The sequence below is a fragment of the Fundulus heteroclitus genome, chromosome 3 (assembly GCF_011125445.2).
Source record: "Fundulus heteroclitus isolate FHET01 chromosome 3, MU-UCD_Fhet_4.1, whole genome shotgun sequence".
Taxonomy (NCBI): domain Eukaryota; kingdom Metazoa; phylum Chordata; class Actinopteri; order Cyprinodontiformes; family Fundulidae; genus Fundulus; species Fundulus heteroclitus.
This window is the reverse complement of record NC_046363.1, coordinates 24,188,662-24,203,547: the sequence shown is the minus strand read 5'-3', so window position 1 is coordinate 24,203,547 and position 14,886 is coordinate 24,188,662. Positions and strand designations below refer to the sequence as shown.

The 14,886-nt window shown below is 43.1% G+C and overlaps 1 protein-coding gene across 3 annotated transcripts; it reads right to left on the bottom strand.

The window, feature by feature from the left end:
• Positions 1-337: 337 nt before the first annotated feature.
• On the bottom strand, positions 338-14,875 carry l3mbtl1b (L3MBTL histone methyl-lysine binding protein 1b). 3 transcript variants are annotated; one of them, XM_036133718.1, is made up of 21 exons: positions 14,803-14,875; positions 12,510-12,644; positions 10,609-10,804; positions 10,012-10,180; positions 9,794-9,923; positions 9,627-9,678; positions 8,689-8,783; positions 8,489-8,593; positions 8,270-8,405; positions 8,083-8,174; positions 7,824-7,975; positions 7,115-7,191; positions 6,750-6,835; positions 6,163-6,388; positions 5,944-6,043; positions 4,876-5,070; positions 4,562-4,663; positions 4,405-4,469; positions 4,139-4,311; positions 2,911-2,973; positions 338-1,752 (listed from the first exon to the last, which is right to left on the bottom strand). In XM_036133718.1, the coding sequence occupies exons 2-21, from the start codon at positions 12,618-12,620 to the stop codon at positions 1,624-1,626; spliced, it is 2,454 nt and encodes an 817-aa protein (XP_035989611.1). In that variant the 5' UTR covers positions 12,621-12,644; positions 14,803-14,875; the 3' UTR covers positions 338-1,623. The 3 variants fall into 3 exon arrangements, with proteins under 3 accessions (XP_035989611.1, XP_035989603.1, XP_035989617.1); XM_036133710.1 differs by lacking the exon at positions 14,803-14,875 and adding an exon at positions 14,269-14,495; XM_036133724.1 differs by lacking the exon at positions 14,803-14,875 and adding an exon at positions 13,677-14,059.
• Positions 14,876-14,886: the final 11 nt, after the last annotated feature.

The following is a 14,886-nucleotide window of genomic DNA, read 5'->3' as shown; positions in this document are numbered from 1 at the left end:
AACGATTTTTTTTTTTTAATCAGCAACGAAACAATTTACTTAAATGGAATAAATTAAATAATATCAGAGCTAATGATACCAAAAGACGAGGCTTCACTAATAAACGCAGAGGGCAAATGTGACTTCAGCGCCTCACATTCACACAAACCAACTAAAACCAGAAGATAATCTGCCCTCTGCTGAAGTCGGCGGGTCTGAAGCGTACCGTCGGACAAGGCGCTGAGAGCGCCGTGCGTGATTTGCCCAACATGGCAAATATGTAAACAGACGAGCAGACATGGAGCGCAGCCTCAGACGTGTGTTCACATGGCGGGGGTTAAATGAGGACAGCAGCAGACAGTGTGCATCTCTTTTATTGTCTCCCGTTCACACGTTCCGTCAGAGGAGGCAGAGCAGCGTACCATTATCCCATAATTTACAAAACATAAATAAAAGCTGTTTGCATATCAACAGTTACTGATGTAAACATCCGACTCGCTGCGGTACACGCATATTTACAAACACGCCGACCGAGGCCCGCCCCTTACCATTAAAAATCGCTTCCCCCCCCCCAATCGGTTCGCTGCCTTCGTGCCTTCCCAGCCCGCACAGATTATTAGTCGTTGCATAACAAAGCAGGAAACCTGGGTAGGGAGAGAGAGAGAGAGAGAGAGAGAGGCTTCTCATTTCAGCTGTATTTACACTCAAAGTCGGCCTGTTCGAGCCAGGAACAATGAGGCGGATGTCAAAACAACTTTAAGCTGTTTAACATTCATATTCATGTGTTGCTACAAAAAAAAACAAACAACAAAAAAACAAACAGCTGGTTCAGCGTCCATTTCACCTTTAGCGACAGGAAAGGTGCCTTGATTTACCGAGTCGGCCCTGGCCGCTCGTCCCCGAAGCGATCCGCTGGCCAGAAACGCGACATCCGGGCAGAGGACGGTGGGAGAAGTTGCGTCTCCGTTTCTCAAACGAGCCAAATCAGATCTGCACGCAAACAAAGACGGCGTCTGAAGGATCCCCGCTGAATCCGAACGCCGGCCAACTCCACATTAACCCAACAGTCGAGCTCTTTGAGCCTGCCGAGCAGCCATGTCCCTCCAATTTACAGCAGACGAGCTGAAGTGCCCCTGCTCCCTTGGGTTTCACATTTTAAAATATTCTCACTATTTTACGATTGTATTTTGCAGCTTTTTAAAATGAAAATAATAATAATAATAATAATAATAATACTTGTTCTACCTGCTGAGCCAGAGCACCATTTCTTTTACAAACAGGAAATCTAACAACCGGGACAATAAATTCATTCTGTAAACTATACATCATCGAGAAGCCTTAGAGGCGCCTGCAGGTTTTTTTTTCTTTTAAGCTTCTGTAAACAAACACAAGTCAGGTTTAGGAAATCTTCGGTGCCGTCTTAAAATACTCTTTCAAGATGGACCGTCGTTGGAGGAAGAGGGGAGCGATGGGACACCTTCCAGAAAAAGGCTTTCTCTCCTCCTCTTGAAGTTGCACCACAGCAGAGCAAAACTAATTGGCCGTGTTCTGGTTGGATTATTATGTTCTTTTTAACAAAAAGGTCCGGTCTGGAGACTGAGGGCTCTGGTCCGAGGGGCAGATCCCCCCCCCTGAAGTCGGGTCTCACTCTTCGTCAGCGCTCTTCAGCATCAGGATGGAGTTGTAGATCTTTAAAGCGGGTCCGAGCTTGATGGACAGGATCTTAACGATGTCCGCTTGGGTAAGCAGCAGGAAGGCCTCGCCATCTATTTGCTAAAAAGAAATTGGGAAAAAAAAAAAAAACCACATGTATTATTACTGGTGTATTTTAAATCAGTTTGAAGCTTTTGGATTTCACAAATTAACTGTTTTTCAAGGCAAAATGTAACAATTGTGTTTGTGCAGAGAATCTAGCAGGGATTACACACAGTGCCTTTCAAAAGTATTCATACCCCTCTAAAAACAAACTTCTAAGTGTTTTATTTGGGATTTTAAGTGAACACACACTGCAAAAATATACCTAAAAATAAGAATTTTTTTTCTTAAATTTAAAGTATTTTTCCTTTATTTGAGCAGGTAAATAGGACTATTTGCTAATGGAATAAGATTTTTGCACTTAAAATAGGAACAATTCATCTCCATTGTCTTATTTCAAGTGCAGTTTATCTAATTATCTTATTTTAGGAGTAAAAATACTTATTCCATTGGCAAATAGTCTTATTTACCTGCTCAAATCAAGGGCAAATATATTCATTTCAAGAAAATTTTACTTATTTTTAGTTCTCTTTTTGCAGTGCAGTACACGATTGAGAAAAGGGAAAAGTTACCATCGTTTTCCCTTTTTTTTTTACAAATAAAAATCTGAAAGTTACAATGCTCGTTTGTGTCCGGCCACTTTAGCTCTGGTATCTCTAAATAACACAACTTTTAAATTAATCCACCATAAAGTTCATTTTATGAGTAAGAAAAGTCATAAAAATGTTTTCTCTGTTTTTAAATAACAAAATGCTTTATCTTTTAGGTAAAAGTGCTCAAACGTGGATAAATTACCAACAGCACGCACACAAAGAACCACAAACACCAGATGACACACAGATGCCAGTAATAATTAAATATTAAACAAACGGAGGCAACACAATAAATTATTGCTGCCGAGTCTCTCTATTAGAGCTCTAGTCCCAATCTGCTTCATGAAAACTAACCTGGTAACAAGTTGGAGGAAAAGCTCTTCTACAAACAGAAGCCCTCACACAATTAAGTCAGTTCAGTTTTAAAAGGCACAGAAGGAACGATGGATTCATCACAGTTTTTAAGCTTATGATTTAGTAAAAATTGCAAAACAAGGTTGTGTGTCAATAACGGCCAGGTATTAGCCGGGTCCATCATTTAAGGAGATGAACAGATCTTTTGGGGAACAAGGGAAGCGCTCACCTCTGTTTTAAAAGTAGCAGCGTGTTCTTTACATCCTGGAAGTCCTTTGACAAAACCGGCCACCTAGTGGACAAAAGGAAACCAGATAAAAATGAGCGTGAGCAGAATCTCAGCCATTCAGTGGTAATCTAGAAAGATGCACCCGTAACAATCCTGTGTCCGGCTTTCAGTCCATGGTTCTTGTTAAATTTGACATTCCTGCACTGGTTTTAGTCGATTCTGGCATCTGTTTAAGAACCACGACACAGGAGGACAAGAACGGCATTGAAAATCTTTTCCTCTAGCCTTGCTGCCATGAGCCGTCATTAATTATTTATTCTAGGAGGCAACATCACACATCATGTGTGAGAGAGCAGCTGCTGTGAAACAGGGTTTTACTGAAAAAGAAACGGCTTAGATTTTAAACCGGATTTATTAGCAATTAGCTTGATTGGCTTGGCCAGGATTAAAAAAAAACAGCAGACTCACGTACATATTCCCTAGATGCAAGGCTGTCAAACTCCAACCTTAAAGGGCTGATGTCCTGGAACTTTGAGCCTCAAGTCTCCCTGGTCCAGCACACCTCATTATAAAGGCTGAAGGCCTCTTCAGCATGCAATAAAAAAAAATAATACTACAGAGGTGTGCTAGTGACCTAAGTATTTGATTCAGTTGTGCTGAAGGAGAGCTACATCTAAAAGTTGCAGGACAACGGCCCTGGAGGACGGGGCTGACACCTTTTCCCTTGAACCTTACCCTTAACTTTGATATTTCTTGTCATTCTCTGCCTTTTCAATTCCTACATCTCTGCCCCCCCGACTTAATTTTAAACAGCTTAATGATACAGATAATAGCCGACTTTAAGTCTTCTTTGCTCAGTAATGACATCCTCACCAAAGACTGTGAGCGTGGCCTGGTAATGCCTAGAACGCCGCCATTGTTTATTGAAAAAAGGATCGTATTTTTGAGTTTCCAACGTGACTATCAGCAGTCAGTGCAGATCAAGTTAAAAAAAAAAATAAAAATAAAAATAATCACCCACTTTAGGTTAGTTGATTTCTTCGTACCTCTGCCTTTCCTAACAAAATACCTTCCAGTCTTTATCAAACCTCTGTTCCTAGTCTGGATCTTGAATATTTATTCGGTGTCGCGGTTCAGCTGAACGACTAGCTGTCGTCCGTGCTGGACGAGTGAACGAGGAGCCTGTCTGTCTCTCGTGTGCTAAACGCAGCGTGCAGACGTGTCTGACCTCCTCGGCGCTCCAAGCGGCCACTCTCTTGGCAGTCAGCCCCAGGACCTCCGGCAGCAGCTGGCAGTGTTTGTCCCAGCAAAGAGCCACTCTGTGCGGGGGGGAGGCGGAGATGCCGGGGGAGAACACGGACTCGTGGAGAGCTTGCTGGAGGGAGATGGTTTCTGGGGAGGCTGCAGACGGAGAGCAGAGCAGCAGTCAGTGGGATGCAGAACCGATGTGCTTGCCTTCAGTCCCCACCTTATAGCCCCCCCCATCCAGCTTACATTTTCCATCACTGATCTCATCCTTGACATAGTGCATTTTTATATACTTGGGAAGTGGAGCCATCCTGAAGAGAAACAACAACAGAAAAGTTCAGAAGACTTTTGGCCACGAGGCTCTGGCTCCTCTCTGCGGGAGGAAATGCTGAGCGACAGGAACCTTTTAGGCCTGGCTCCATTGTGGCTCTGCTCGTTGGCTCCACCCTGTGGCTCCGGCTGGTTGTTGCAATCTGAGCGCTCAGCTTCCCCGGCCGCCGGTTTCCTAGCAACAAACACGCTAGCTTCAGACGCACTATACGAGAGTGCATATCAATGAGCAAATAACATTGTTTGAAACCCTTTCTGGAATCAAAATCGGGTTAAATCCACCCACGCCTCCAACCTTTGACCACTGCTGTCATGCTGGGGAGCTTTTTAAGAGAACTGCTTTGTTTTTTGTTAAAAGGTGGTCTTCTAAGTGTTCAGGTAACACACCTGCTCTGAGGATCCACGGGTGCATCGTTCTGTGCCGGTGCTGATGTGGTCTGAGCTGGATTGTTGGGGGGAGGGTCGGGGCGGCGGCCCCGGGGCGGAGGACCGCTGAGAACCAGAAGTCGCTCTCCACCCAGACGATCCGGCAACAAACCCTCCTTGTTCAGGTTTATCTCGGAGTAAGGGCAGCTCACCTGGCTGCACACAGGAAGACCATCCAGACCTTTCACGTTGGCAGATAGCAGCCATTTACATTTATTTTACATTCCTGGCATCAGACACAGCGCGACAAACGGGAGGTGGAGGCTGCCATTATCCCTTTGATTCTCACAAACACAGAGAGCAGCAACACATTTAGATCGCGAGCCACCCACACAAATATTATTGACATCTGAGAACACAGAGTCTCCTGTCCTCTTTTTATACCGTGAGAGAGGAATAACGAAGGGCATCAGACCTCATAGATATAAAAGGCTGAAATGGTTTTTAGGGTTTACAGGGCAGCAGCCGTTAAGTTTAATAAGAAAAATAACTAATTCTGAAATATAGAGCAATTAAAACATGTATTCCTTGTAGTAAAGCAGGAGGACGTGGACAACAAATATTTGGATAAAAACAGATTTAAAAATTGTAAACAGAGTTTGGAGATGTTTTTTAACGCTAAGATTTCATACTTTTACTGAAATGAAATTCCAAAACTTTGAATCCTTTTTGTTTGCCCATACTTAAAGTATAACTACACACATTTACACTGAAATCATGGCAGCTCTAAATCTAAATGCTGCAAGAGAAAGGACGGATTCACGTGTGAATGTGCAAACAGCTGAAAGGACCGACGGATGACGGATAGATGGAGCTTTCAGAGGCTGTAACTGGAAATATTTATTTATTTTAACAAACTTTACCAAAACTGAAAAAAAAATGGGATGGATCTCTGGATCTATCTTTTGTTTCCTTTTCTCATACTATCCTGGTAAACGCCTACATCAAATTCCAAACTTTAGCAGCTGGCGCATGTAGAAATGCGGCGCCGACTAAGAAAGAGGCTACATCTGAAGACGAGCGACTTACGTATAATGTGTCCCATAGCGAGGTCCTCTTATGTGTCCAACCCCGTTGCATCCTGGGGTGGGACAGCCTTGTCCCGGGGCAGGCGATAAATCACTTGTGCCTGAAATATGTAAACACAAGGCAGCAATTATGCAATGCTGGGGACTCGTTTGATGAAAGTGACCCTGAAAATATATGGGGCAAAGCGTGTAAAAAAAAAAAAGAAGCAACATGTCTCACTGCTGGGGTGTTGCAGCGGATGTCCAGTTTTCTGACACCATCCAACTGGGTGCAGGTCTGGGCAGTCGGTCTCGACCCAGTAGTCGTAATCCATGTTCCACCCGTCAAAGTGGATCTTCAGTCGGTGGTCTTCTGTGTCCACTATGGTGGCGACGCGGATGAGCATGGGGTTCCTCTTATCGACCGCTTCCACTTTCATGCCAGCCTGGAAACCATGAGGGGGTCGCTGCAAACACACAACGGTTTGTTTTAAACACGAAACGATCAAAAGTAGCAAACACTGGAGAGTTTCTGCATTTCTGGGCATTAGTCAGTTGCTTTGTTTTCAACTCAAGATGAAAGAACACCAAAAAAAAAAGGCAGCCATATCAATTCAGTGACATAAAAAAATTATTTTTGTGGCACCAGAAACTATAATAAGTTTGCAGAAGTGAAAAATGTAACAGTGACTAAGTTAAATAATTATTGGTGTTTCAGGTTAGGAGAGACAAGGTAGGGTCGTTTTTGGGAATGTTTCAGACAAATAATATTAACCTCCTAAAAGAAGTTAGCAGCACTGCCTCTTTGGTCTAAGAGACAAATATTACCGGTTTGAAAGCCCGTGCAGGAGCAGCTTGTGTCCCCGTTTCCTCCATGTACTTCTCCCATGAGAAATTCTGGGGATCCTTATATTCTAAGGAGAAGAAAATAAGAATTATTACTGGAATCTCACTTTTAATACCTGATAAATAAAACCTATGTTGCAAAGATTACAAATTATTTACACACTGGGTTCCTGAGTGAACAACACGCATAACTGCGGTTATGCTCTGCTTATAGTCAGTGTCTCTTGGTGCATATATTTCAGTAACTTTGTCCCAGACTCTGGTTTTATTGCCGTTTATCTGTGGTAATGCTAAGATATTAGCAAAGCGTGCAGTGTGACCCAATAGTTGCATTAAAACACACTTACCAGGTGGAGTTGTTAGAGTCAGCTGAGCTTCTTCACAGAAACCAACCGGATGGATGTATGGACTGCTCGCATCACACCTCGCATGAAAATAGATAAAAACCAAGTTAAAAAAAAACATAAAATTTAATAACAGACTTTTTTTTAACATTTAGACTTTAAAAAAACTTTCAACTCCATGTTTGTCAGCTTGTTATAATACAAGGTCCACATTGTAGGGCTGGATGATATATATATATATATATATATATATATATATATATAAAAAGCATATCGATAAAATGGAAATATTTCTCGATATCGATAATTATCGAGAAAAAAAATAAAAATATATATAATTTAAGTGCTGTTCTGGCTATTTTATGTTGTCGTTTTAAATAAAGAACACTGAATTCAAACACAACCCTTTATTTAACCAAATATTTACCAAATATTAAGTCTTAAAAAAACAACACACGCTCTCTGAATATTTGACGGCTGGTGAAGTCGTTTTCCTGGGTCTGTGTTGTGATTGGTTGGGAGGATGTAATGACTGTAATATTAACCTATATGATAAGCTGGAATGCCAAATGAAAGGAAAATTGTTCATCTATTCAACTTTTTATTGACCATTTTTTTCTATTGAACCACTCATCTACCAATCGATATACATCGTTATTGAATTATCGTCCAGCCCTACCGCATAGCAAGTACTGGGTAATGAACTTCCTACCAATAATCGCGTGCGTCATCCATGCTGTCAAAATGAATAAGAAGGCGGTTGTCAACAACAGCAGCTATTGTTGCTACACAGATCTGCGACGGGTTCTTCCTGTCCGCCGCCTCCAGTTTCATCCCTGCTCGAAATCCTGATGGAGTCACGGACTGCAACCAGAGCCGCCAGGGGGAATAGATGAGTGACACCGTGCAGCCGGACATAAACTGGATCGAATCCGCTCATGTTCGTGGTCCGTCGTTTGGTTGGGACTCACCGTGTTGAGGCTCTTAAAAAGATGCTTTGGAGCCAGTTGGCCTCTGCAGTTTTTCACATACATGCTCCAGTTAAACTCCCCTTCTTTACAGCCTACAGTGAAGTAAAAAAAAAATAAAAAATAGATATTCCAGGCGGTTGTTTTATTTAAAAAAGTATGCTGAATAAATGAAAATGTCGCCGACTACCTTTCGGCAGTAATAACTTGTGTCCGTTCTTCTCACACCACCCGGCTGGTTTCATGTCCCACGAGTCAGCGTTGGCCCAGAAGTCGTAGCATTCTGGGTAACCATCGAAGTGGAGTCTAACTCTGTAACCTTGGATCTGTAGGACGACACGAGAAGCCTGCAATAAGGAGGACATTTTCTGACTTCTGATCAAACACAGACTTAAAACAGTATTCCCACCTCTGCAACAGAGAGCACACAGAAGAGAGATGGGTGAGATGGATCCAGGCCTTCCAGCTTCATCCCAACCTTAAAACTGTTCCTGCTTTGAGGAAACGACTGGTGCTGCAAGGCAAACGCACAACACAACTGGATAAATGAAACACTACCTTAAAGCAAAAAAGAGAGCGAGAGAGAGAAGGTAAAATGACAGTTTGTACCTCTTTGAAAAGTTTCAGGGGTGCAGCAACAGTTCGGCCCTCCTCCAGGTAAGCGGGCCAGCTCCATGCCCGCTTCTTATTGGGCGCGGCTGTCACTGAAGATTGAAACAGATGTAAACAAACATGGAATCTGTCTGATGTGTAAGAAGGACCTCCCTGACACGTTTCTCATGTGCAAAAATGTCTCACTTTTCCAAACTCCAATTTCCAGAGTTCTCTGTCCTGTTAAGGACGTTTTAAAAGTTGATGATGATGATTTGAAGGGTTTTGTGTGAGTGGGTGGATGGATTTAAAGAGAATATGGATTGAAGTCTGAAGAGAAGAACATTTTTCCAGACTTCATTTTCCTTTTTCCCCGATACATATCTACTGATGGGTGGCTGCACTGCAAAAACGGATCTAAAAATAAGTAAAATGTTCTTAAAATTTGTGTTTTTGTCCTAGATTTGAGCAGGTAAATAGTATTATCTGCCAATGGAATGAGTATTTTGACCCCTAAAATAAGATAATTAGATATACTGCACTTGAAATAAGATGATGAAGATGAATAGTTCCCATTTTAAGTGCAAAAATCTTATTCTATTGGCAGATGATCTTATTTACCTGCTCAAATCAAGGAAAAATACACAAATTTTAAGAACATTTTACTTATTTTTAGTTCTGTTTCTGCAGTGTGAACTGACCAGTAGGTAGGCGGAAGGACGGACAGATGGATACAAATGATAGAAAAGATAGAAAATAACACATTTCCTATGTATGAACAAGCTACATTCGCCCCTTTGAAGCTACTAAGATTAAGTATTATTTTAAATCCCTGCTTGAAACCTACTTATATTCAGAGCCCTTTAGTTACATTTTGAAGTTAAAATTATTTTTTCTGATACTTGAATCATGTAATTTTATATTTTTTTACCCTTGCTTCATTAGCAACAACCTACCAAGTTTGGCCATTTTGGCTCCCCTCCTGCCTTTGGTAGCCTTGGCCTTTTCCTGTCCGAACAAGAAGTTAAACATGGTGTTAACATCTTCAATCAAAACATAAATAAACGATAGCTGACTTAATTTGGAGGCAAATGTAAAGTTATATTTATGGTGCTGTCCTCACCTCTGGTTCTTCATGATTGTCCTCCTCTTCGTCGCCAGAATCCATGTAGATCTTCCTCTTTTTGCGGACCCGTTTCCCCAGGCGCTCACCTTCCACTGCTTGGCCGTCTCGCGCTTCTCCTGGAGAAGATCTTTAAAACAACAAAGAGAAGAAAGATCACATCAGACCATTTCAAATGGCCGCACCGAAAGGAGCTACATGTATTTATTTTTTTTTACCTGCCACTGGAAGGCTGAACACAAGCGCTGCAGTATTTTCCCTCTATAAGGGCATGCCTGGAAACGTGCCCACCACAGGCCCGACACCTGGACACCTCCCCGTTTGGACCCGTGTCAGCACCAGGACCAGCTTTGACCCTGGGGCCGACCTCCACACCGGGGTTCTCCTCTGAAAACAAGAGCAAGAAGCTCAAACAGGAACACTGCAAAAATGGATCTAAAAATAAGTAAAATGTTCCTAAAGTTAGTGTATTTATCCTTGATTTGAGTAGGTAAAATGGATTATCTGCCAATGGAATGAGTATTTTGACCCCTAAAATAAGATAATTAGACATCCTGCACTTGAAATAAGATGATGGAGATGAATTGTTCCTATTTTAAGTGCAAAAATCTTCCATTGGCAGATAGTCTTATTTACGTGCTCAAATCAAGGACAAATATACTCATTTTAACATTAACATTTTACTTATTTCTAGTTCTGCTTTTGCAGTGAAGCTCAAACATATATAACATGAAAAGGGGTCAAAACTGAGGGATCTTTGGGTAATAAATAGAAGCAGATTCTAAAAAGCGGCACAACAACAGAGACCGTCCCACCTTTAACTTGAGATGAGCCCGGCTTGCTCTGAACGAGCGCGGCTGTGGCCGTGCTGGGTTGTGATTGGACTTCTGGTGGGGGGGTGGGGGTGTGAGACCGCGCGGGGTTCAGGGTCTCACGATTAGGCTCGGCCTCCTGCCCTTTGACCTCTACATCTGTGACGATCTCGAGGGTCCCAAACTCTGTCATCCGGAACTGAAACCAGGAGGGAAATGAGCGGATATGAACAACGCCTCTCTGCTTTTGAGCAAACGTTTACAAATGTATTCACACCCGTTAAAACTTTTTCACCACTTGTTGTGACTATAAACGACTGTGTGGGTTTTATTGGGATGTAGCCGGTATAGATCCAGCTTCCCTGTGAAGAACATTAGTCAACTAACAGCATCATGGAGGCCAAGGAACACAGCAGCAGACGTGTCGGGCAGAAACAGGTGGAGAAGTTTAAAGCAGGGTTAGATTTATTATACAGTATCCCAAGTAGCAATGTTCAGACACATTATTCAAACGTATCAATGTGGCACAACAGCAACCCTGCCAAGCGAAAACAGTCTACACTGACAGGATGGACAAGGAAGGCGTTAATCAAGAGAAGCAACAGGTCCTCGGTAACTCAGGAGGAGTTGCAAGGAGAAGAAGGCCATTTAAAAAATACAGTTATTGAAGTCCGGTTTGCAGTCTGCCACAGACTATGTATGGGAAACAACAAGCATGTGGAAGAAGAAGCGTCCCTCTGGGGCTGGACGATTTATCGCATTTGCAATATAATCGCAGTTCTAAAAAGACGAAGTTTCCAAATCGTAGAGGTCTGCTATTTTTGGCTGTGTAACGATTAATGGATCAGAAACGTCCTTTAGGTGTCGGTAAAATGTTTAAAGTGGTTTTGCCTCCACATGGAAAGGAAGAGAGTTGCAGCAGAGAGATAATCTACATTTTGTTTTTTTTAGAGTTTATATAATCATACTTTTTACCAGAAACTTTCAGGAATCTCATCATAGTGTTAAGTATCGGTCAAACTGTTTAACTTGTTAGTTGATTGATGTCCAAATCAATTAAAAGCTATTCTCTTAAAAGCTATCCTCCCAAATAATAATATTCTGATCAATAAAAAGTTAAATTTCTTGTTTTATATAGTCCTCGTTGACAAACATCTTTATCTACAGGCCATTTTTGATGTTTGCGGTTAATGCAGAGAAAATTTTAATTTTTGGCAAAATTGTACAGTTTAGCCCAGATTAGATAAAAATAGACCAAACTTTATGTCTCAACACTAACACTGCACCATTTCAGCTGTATAGATTTAGATTTATCACCGGCATCATCCTGTGGCGATGTTTTTCTTCAGGATGGACAGTGAAGTTGATTAGAGCTGATGAGAAGATGGCTGGAGCTAAATACAGGCCTAGATGCAACAAAGAACCTGTGGTAAGATTTGAAAACCCAGATTCACAGATGCACTCCAATCCAAAGGTTTCACTCTTCAAATGTACGAACTTGGCAGGACAATACCCTAAAATTCATGCCCATGTCAGTGCTGCGAAGGGGATGTGTAGTAGGCTTGGAGATAGCTAAATTTAAAAAGAAATATAGAAATAATCCCCGCGACCCCATCAGGGATTAAGTGGGTCAGAAAATGGCTGGATGGATATAGAAATAACAACAAAAAGCACACCACACTTTACAGATTTGCATGAATACAAAAGGTAAACTGCACAACAATGCACCATTTGCTTTTTGTTCACACGTATGAACCGTTCTGCGTTGGCCTATTTAATTAGACGTCGCTAAAACACACCGACGCTTGCGGCGGTAGCGTGACAAAACGTGAAAATCAGGCGCCGTTACTTTTGCAAGCCACTATATTTGATGGGAGAACAGAAAAGAAAAGAAAAACCTGTACCCTGATATCACTGCCTGGCAGTGTGGCAATCCCGTCCTTCCAGTCCAGAGCTCCCATCATGTCAAACTCGGCTCCCTGGGAGAGGCCATCACTGGGTGGAGTGTCAGTCATTCCCACTCCTCTGATATGACCTACCTGGAAAGCAACAATACCCACATAAGAGGCATTACTTTGACTCGTGTGACTAGGGGTGTACAATTAATGATGTTTTTTTTTTTTTTATTATAAGTATTATTGTTGTTTTACAGTGAGGCAGCCAGTGTAAGGTTTTGATCTCCTCAAATAAAACGCCAGATTCAACCTGCACTTGTAAACAGCGACACCGGGCATCACCGCTAGGGGGCGAGTGTGCGCAGGCTCGCAATGGTACACCATGCACTTCTGTCTCAGACAAAACACTCAATAATAATATTGTTTTGCCGGTCAACCAACGGGCAAATACGCACACAAACGACCTCATGGGGGCAAATACTTGTTACGACCATTGACCGACGGGAGGAAATACGCGTCAAGTTCGAGTTAATCACAAAAGTCCGTCTTTTCCTTGTTTTAACGGTATTTCTTAAAAACGACTGTTTGTCTGGTTGCGAGCGGGGGAAAGGGCAATTAGCTCCTCGCTTTCACGAAGAACACTGTTTTCCGCGCAGACTGTCCAAACTTAAAGGCGTTTAAGGACGTATGTTGTTCCGATTAAACGTTTTGGTCTTGACGCATGTTCCAACGCTGAATTAAGGTCACATTTTGTGCGTGCAACGCGGTCCAACCGGGAGCAAAGTAAACAACAGGGGGGGCTTGGTGGTCCTGGCGGAGTTTGACGCCGCGACCGACGCCTCCGTTTTATTCTAGCTATAAATAAAGTGAATGTAAGAGCGCCCATGATTAGCAATCGCCCAATACAAAATGGCGGAGCATAGGAAGAGGCCACCAACATGTTTAAACTATGTTTATTACTCAAGTTGCCCGTTTAAACTAGTCGTGCGACGTCGCTTCGCGTCGAACACGAGCAGAGGCCTGCGGTGTAATTTCCTGACCGGGTGTTTTCATTCACTCTGCCCGTTTTTCCTCACTTTCTCCTTGTCACGGAATGTCAGCCCCAGGTTGCTACGGTAGCTAGCCGAAGCTAACAGTCGGCTAGCGCCGGTGTTGTGTCACAGAAAGCACCCCCACCGTCAAAACAGAGCCCACTTTCAACGCACACACTTGGATACATGAAATGGGTGGAAGTGACTGGGAAACGTCTCCCCGCCCGCGCCACCGCCGAGTTTCGCTGCATGCATTCGCGAAAACAAATGCGTTAAAAAAAATTGCTGTTCTGAACGGGAGGGTGCGTTTGACGGCTGGGACGCTTTTTTTGGCACAACACCGCTCCGTAGAAATGAACGGACGACTGCTAAGCGGCTAGCCGTAGCATTGTGGACTGGATGCAGCCAGCTAAGGACAATCTGTAATAAATAAGTTTCCCGGTTAATAACTGTATAAAAATGCCGATATTTCAGAGAGTATCACAAAAGCATAAACAATAAAACCACGCCGCTGTTATGAGATTTAACAATGTTGCCTGATGAATTTCTGCATTAGAAACTTAAAAAAAAAAAAAAACGATTTATTCACGCCGTTTTAAATCAAAGTGGAAATGACGCCAACTAGTCGAGCTCAGATCGGGCTTTCACATTTATTTATTTTTGCCAACGTTAACTGGAACAAAACAAAAAAACCGAGAATTAACGGCCTTGCTGTTGAGGAAAATTGTGGAACTCACCTCGTTTCTGTTTTAACTCTTATTTAGAGCTGGATAAGAACGATGCGCATGCGCGCAAGATGCGGCGGCTGCCCGACAAGTTTGGGTCTCGGGGAAAAGTTCAGTTCGCTCTCGGCGGGCCTGCGTTCGCTCACAACACGCCCAAAAGAACTCGGTTCGGGGCTGATTTGAGGAATACCGGAGGCTTTAGCGGGGCTCGCGCCTCCCTGTTGCCCTTCGAACAGGGCTTTAAAGTATGTCCCCCCCCCCCCCCCCCCGTTCCTCCTCTCTCCTCCTCCCCCCACCATGAGAAGTAGGAGTGTGTGTCTATGGAGCGCAGGCAGGGACCGCAGCGGCTCCGTTCTAAACCGTTGGGGGAACGTTTGGTTCCTTTATGGCGAAAACGGCCGTTTGCATCTCTTGTTTGCATCACTCAACCCCCGTTAAACAGCCCGTTTTATCTCAAAATGACCCCCCCCCCACCGTGGACGGAAACGTGTACCTCAACGGCGTGCCGCTAACACACCCATACTGGCGTGAAGTGATGTTTCTTACCTAATCCGACCGAAAGCATTTGTAATTTAAGAATCTCGGCTGGTTTTAGCTCAACGGTGGTGCTGCTGGCAGCAGTTTGCGTCA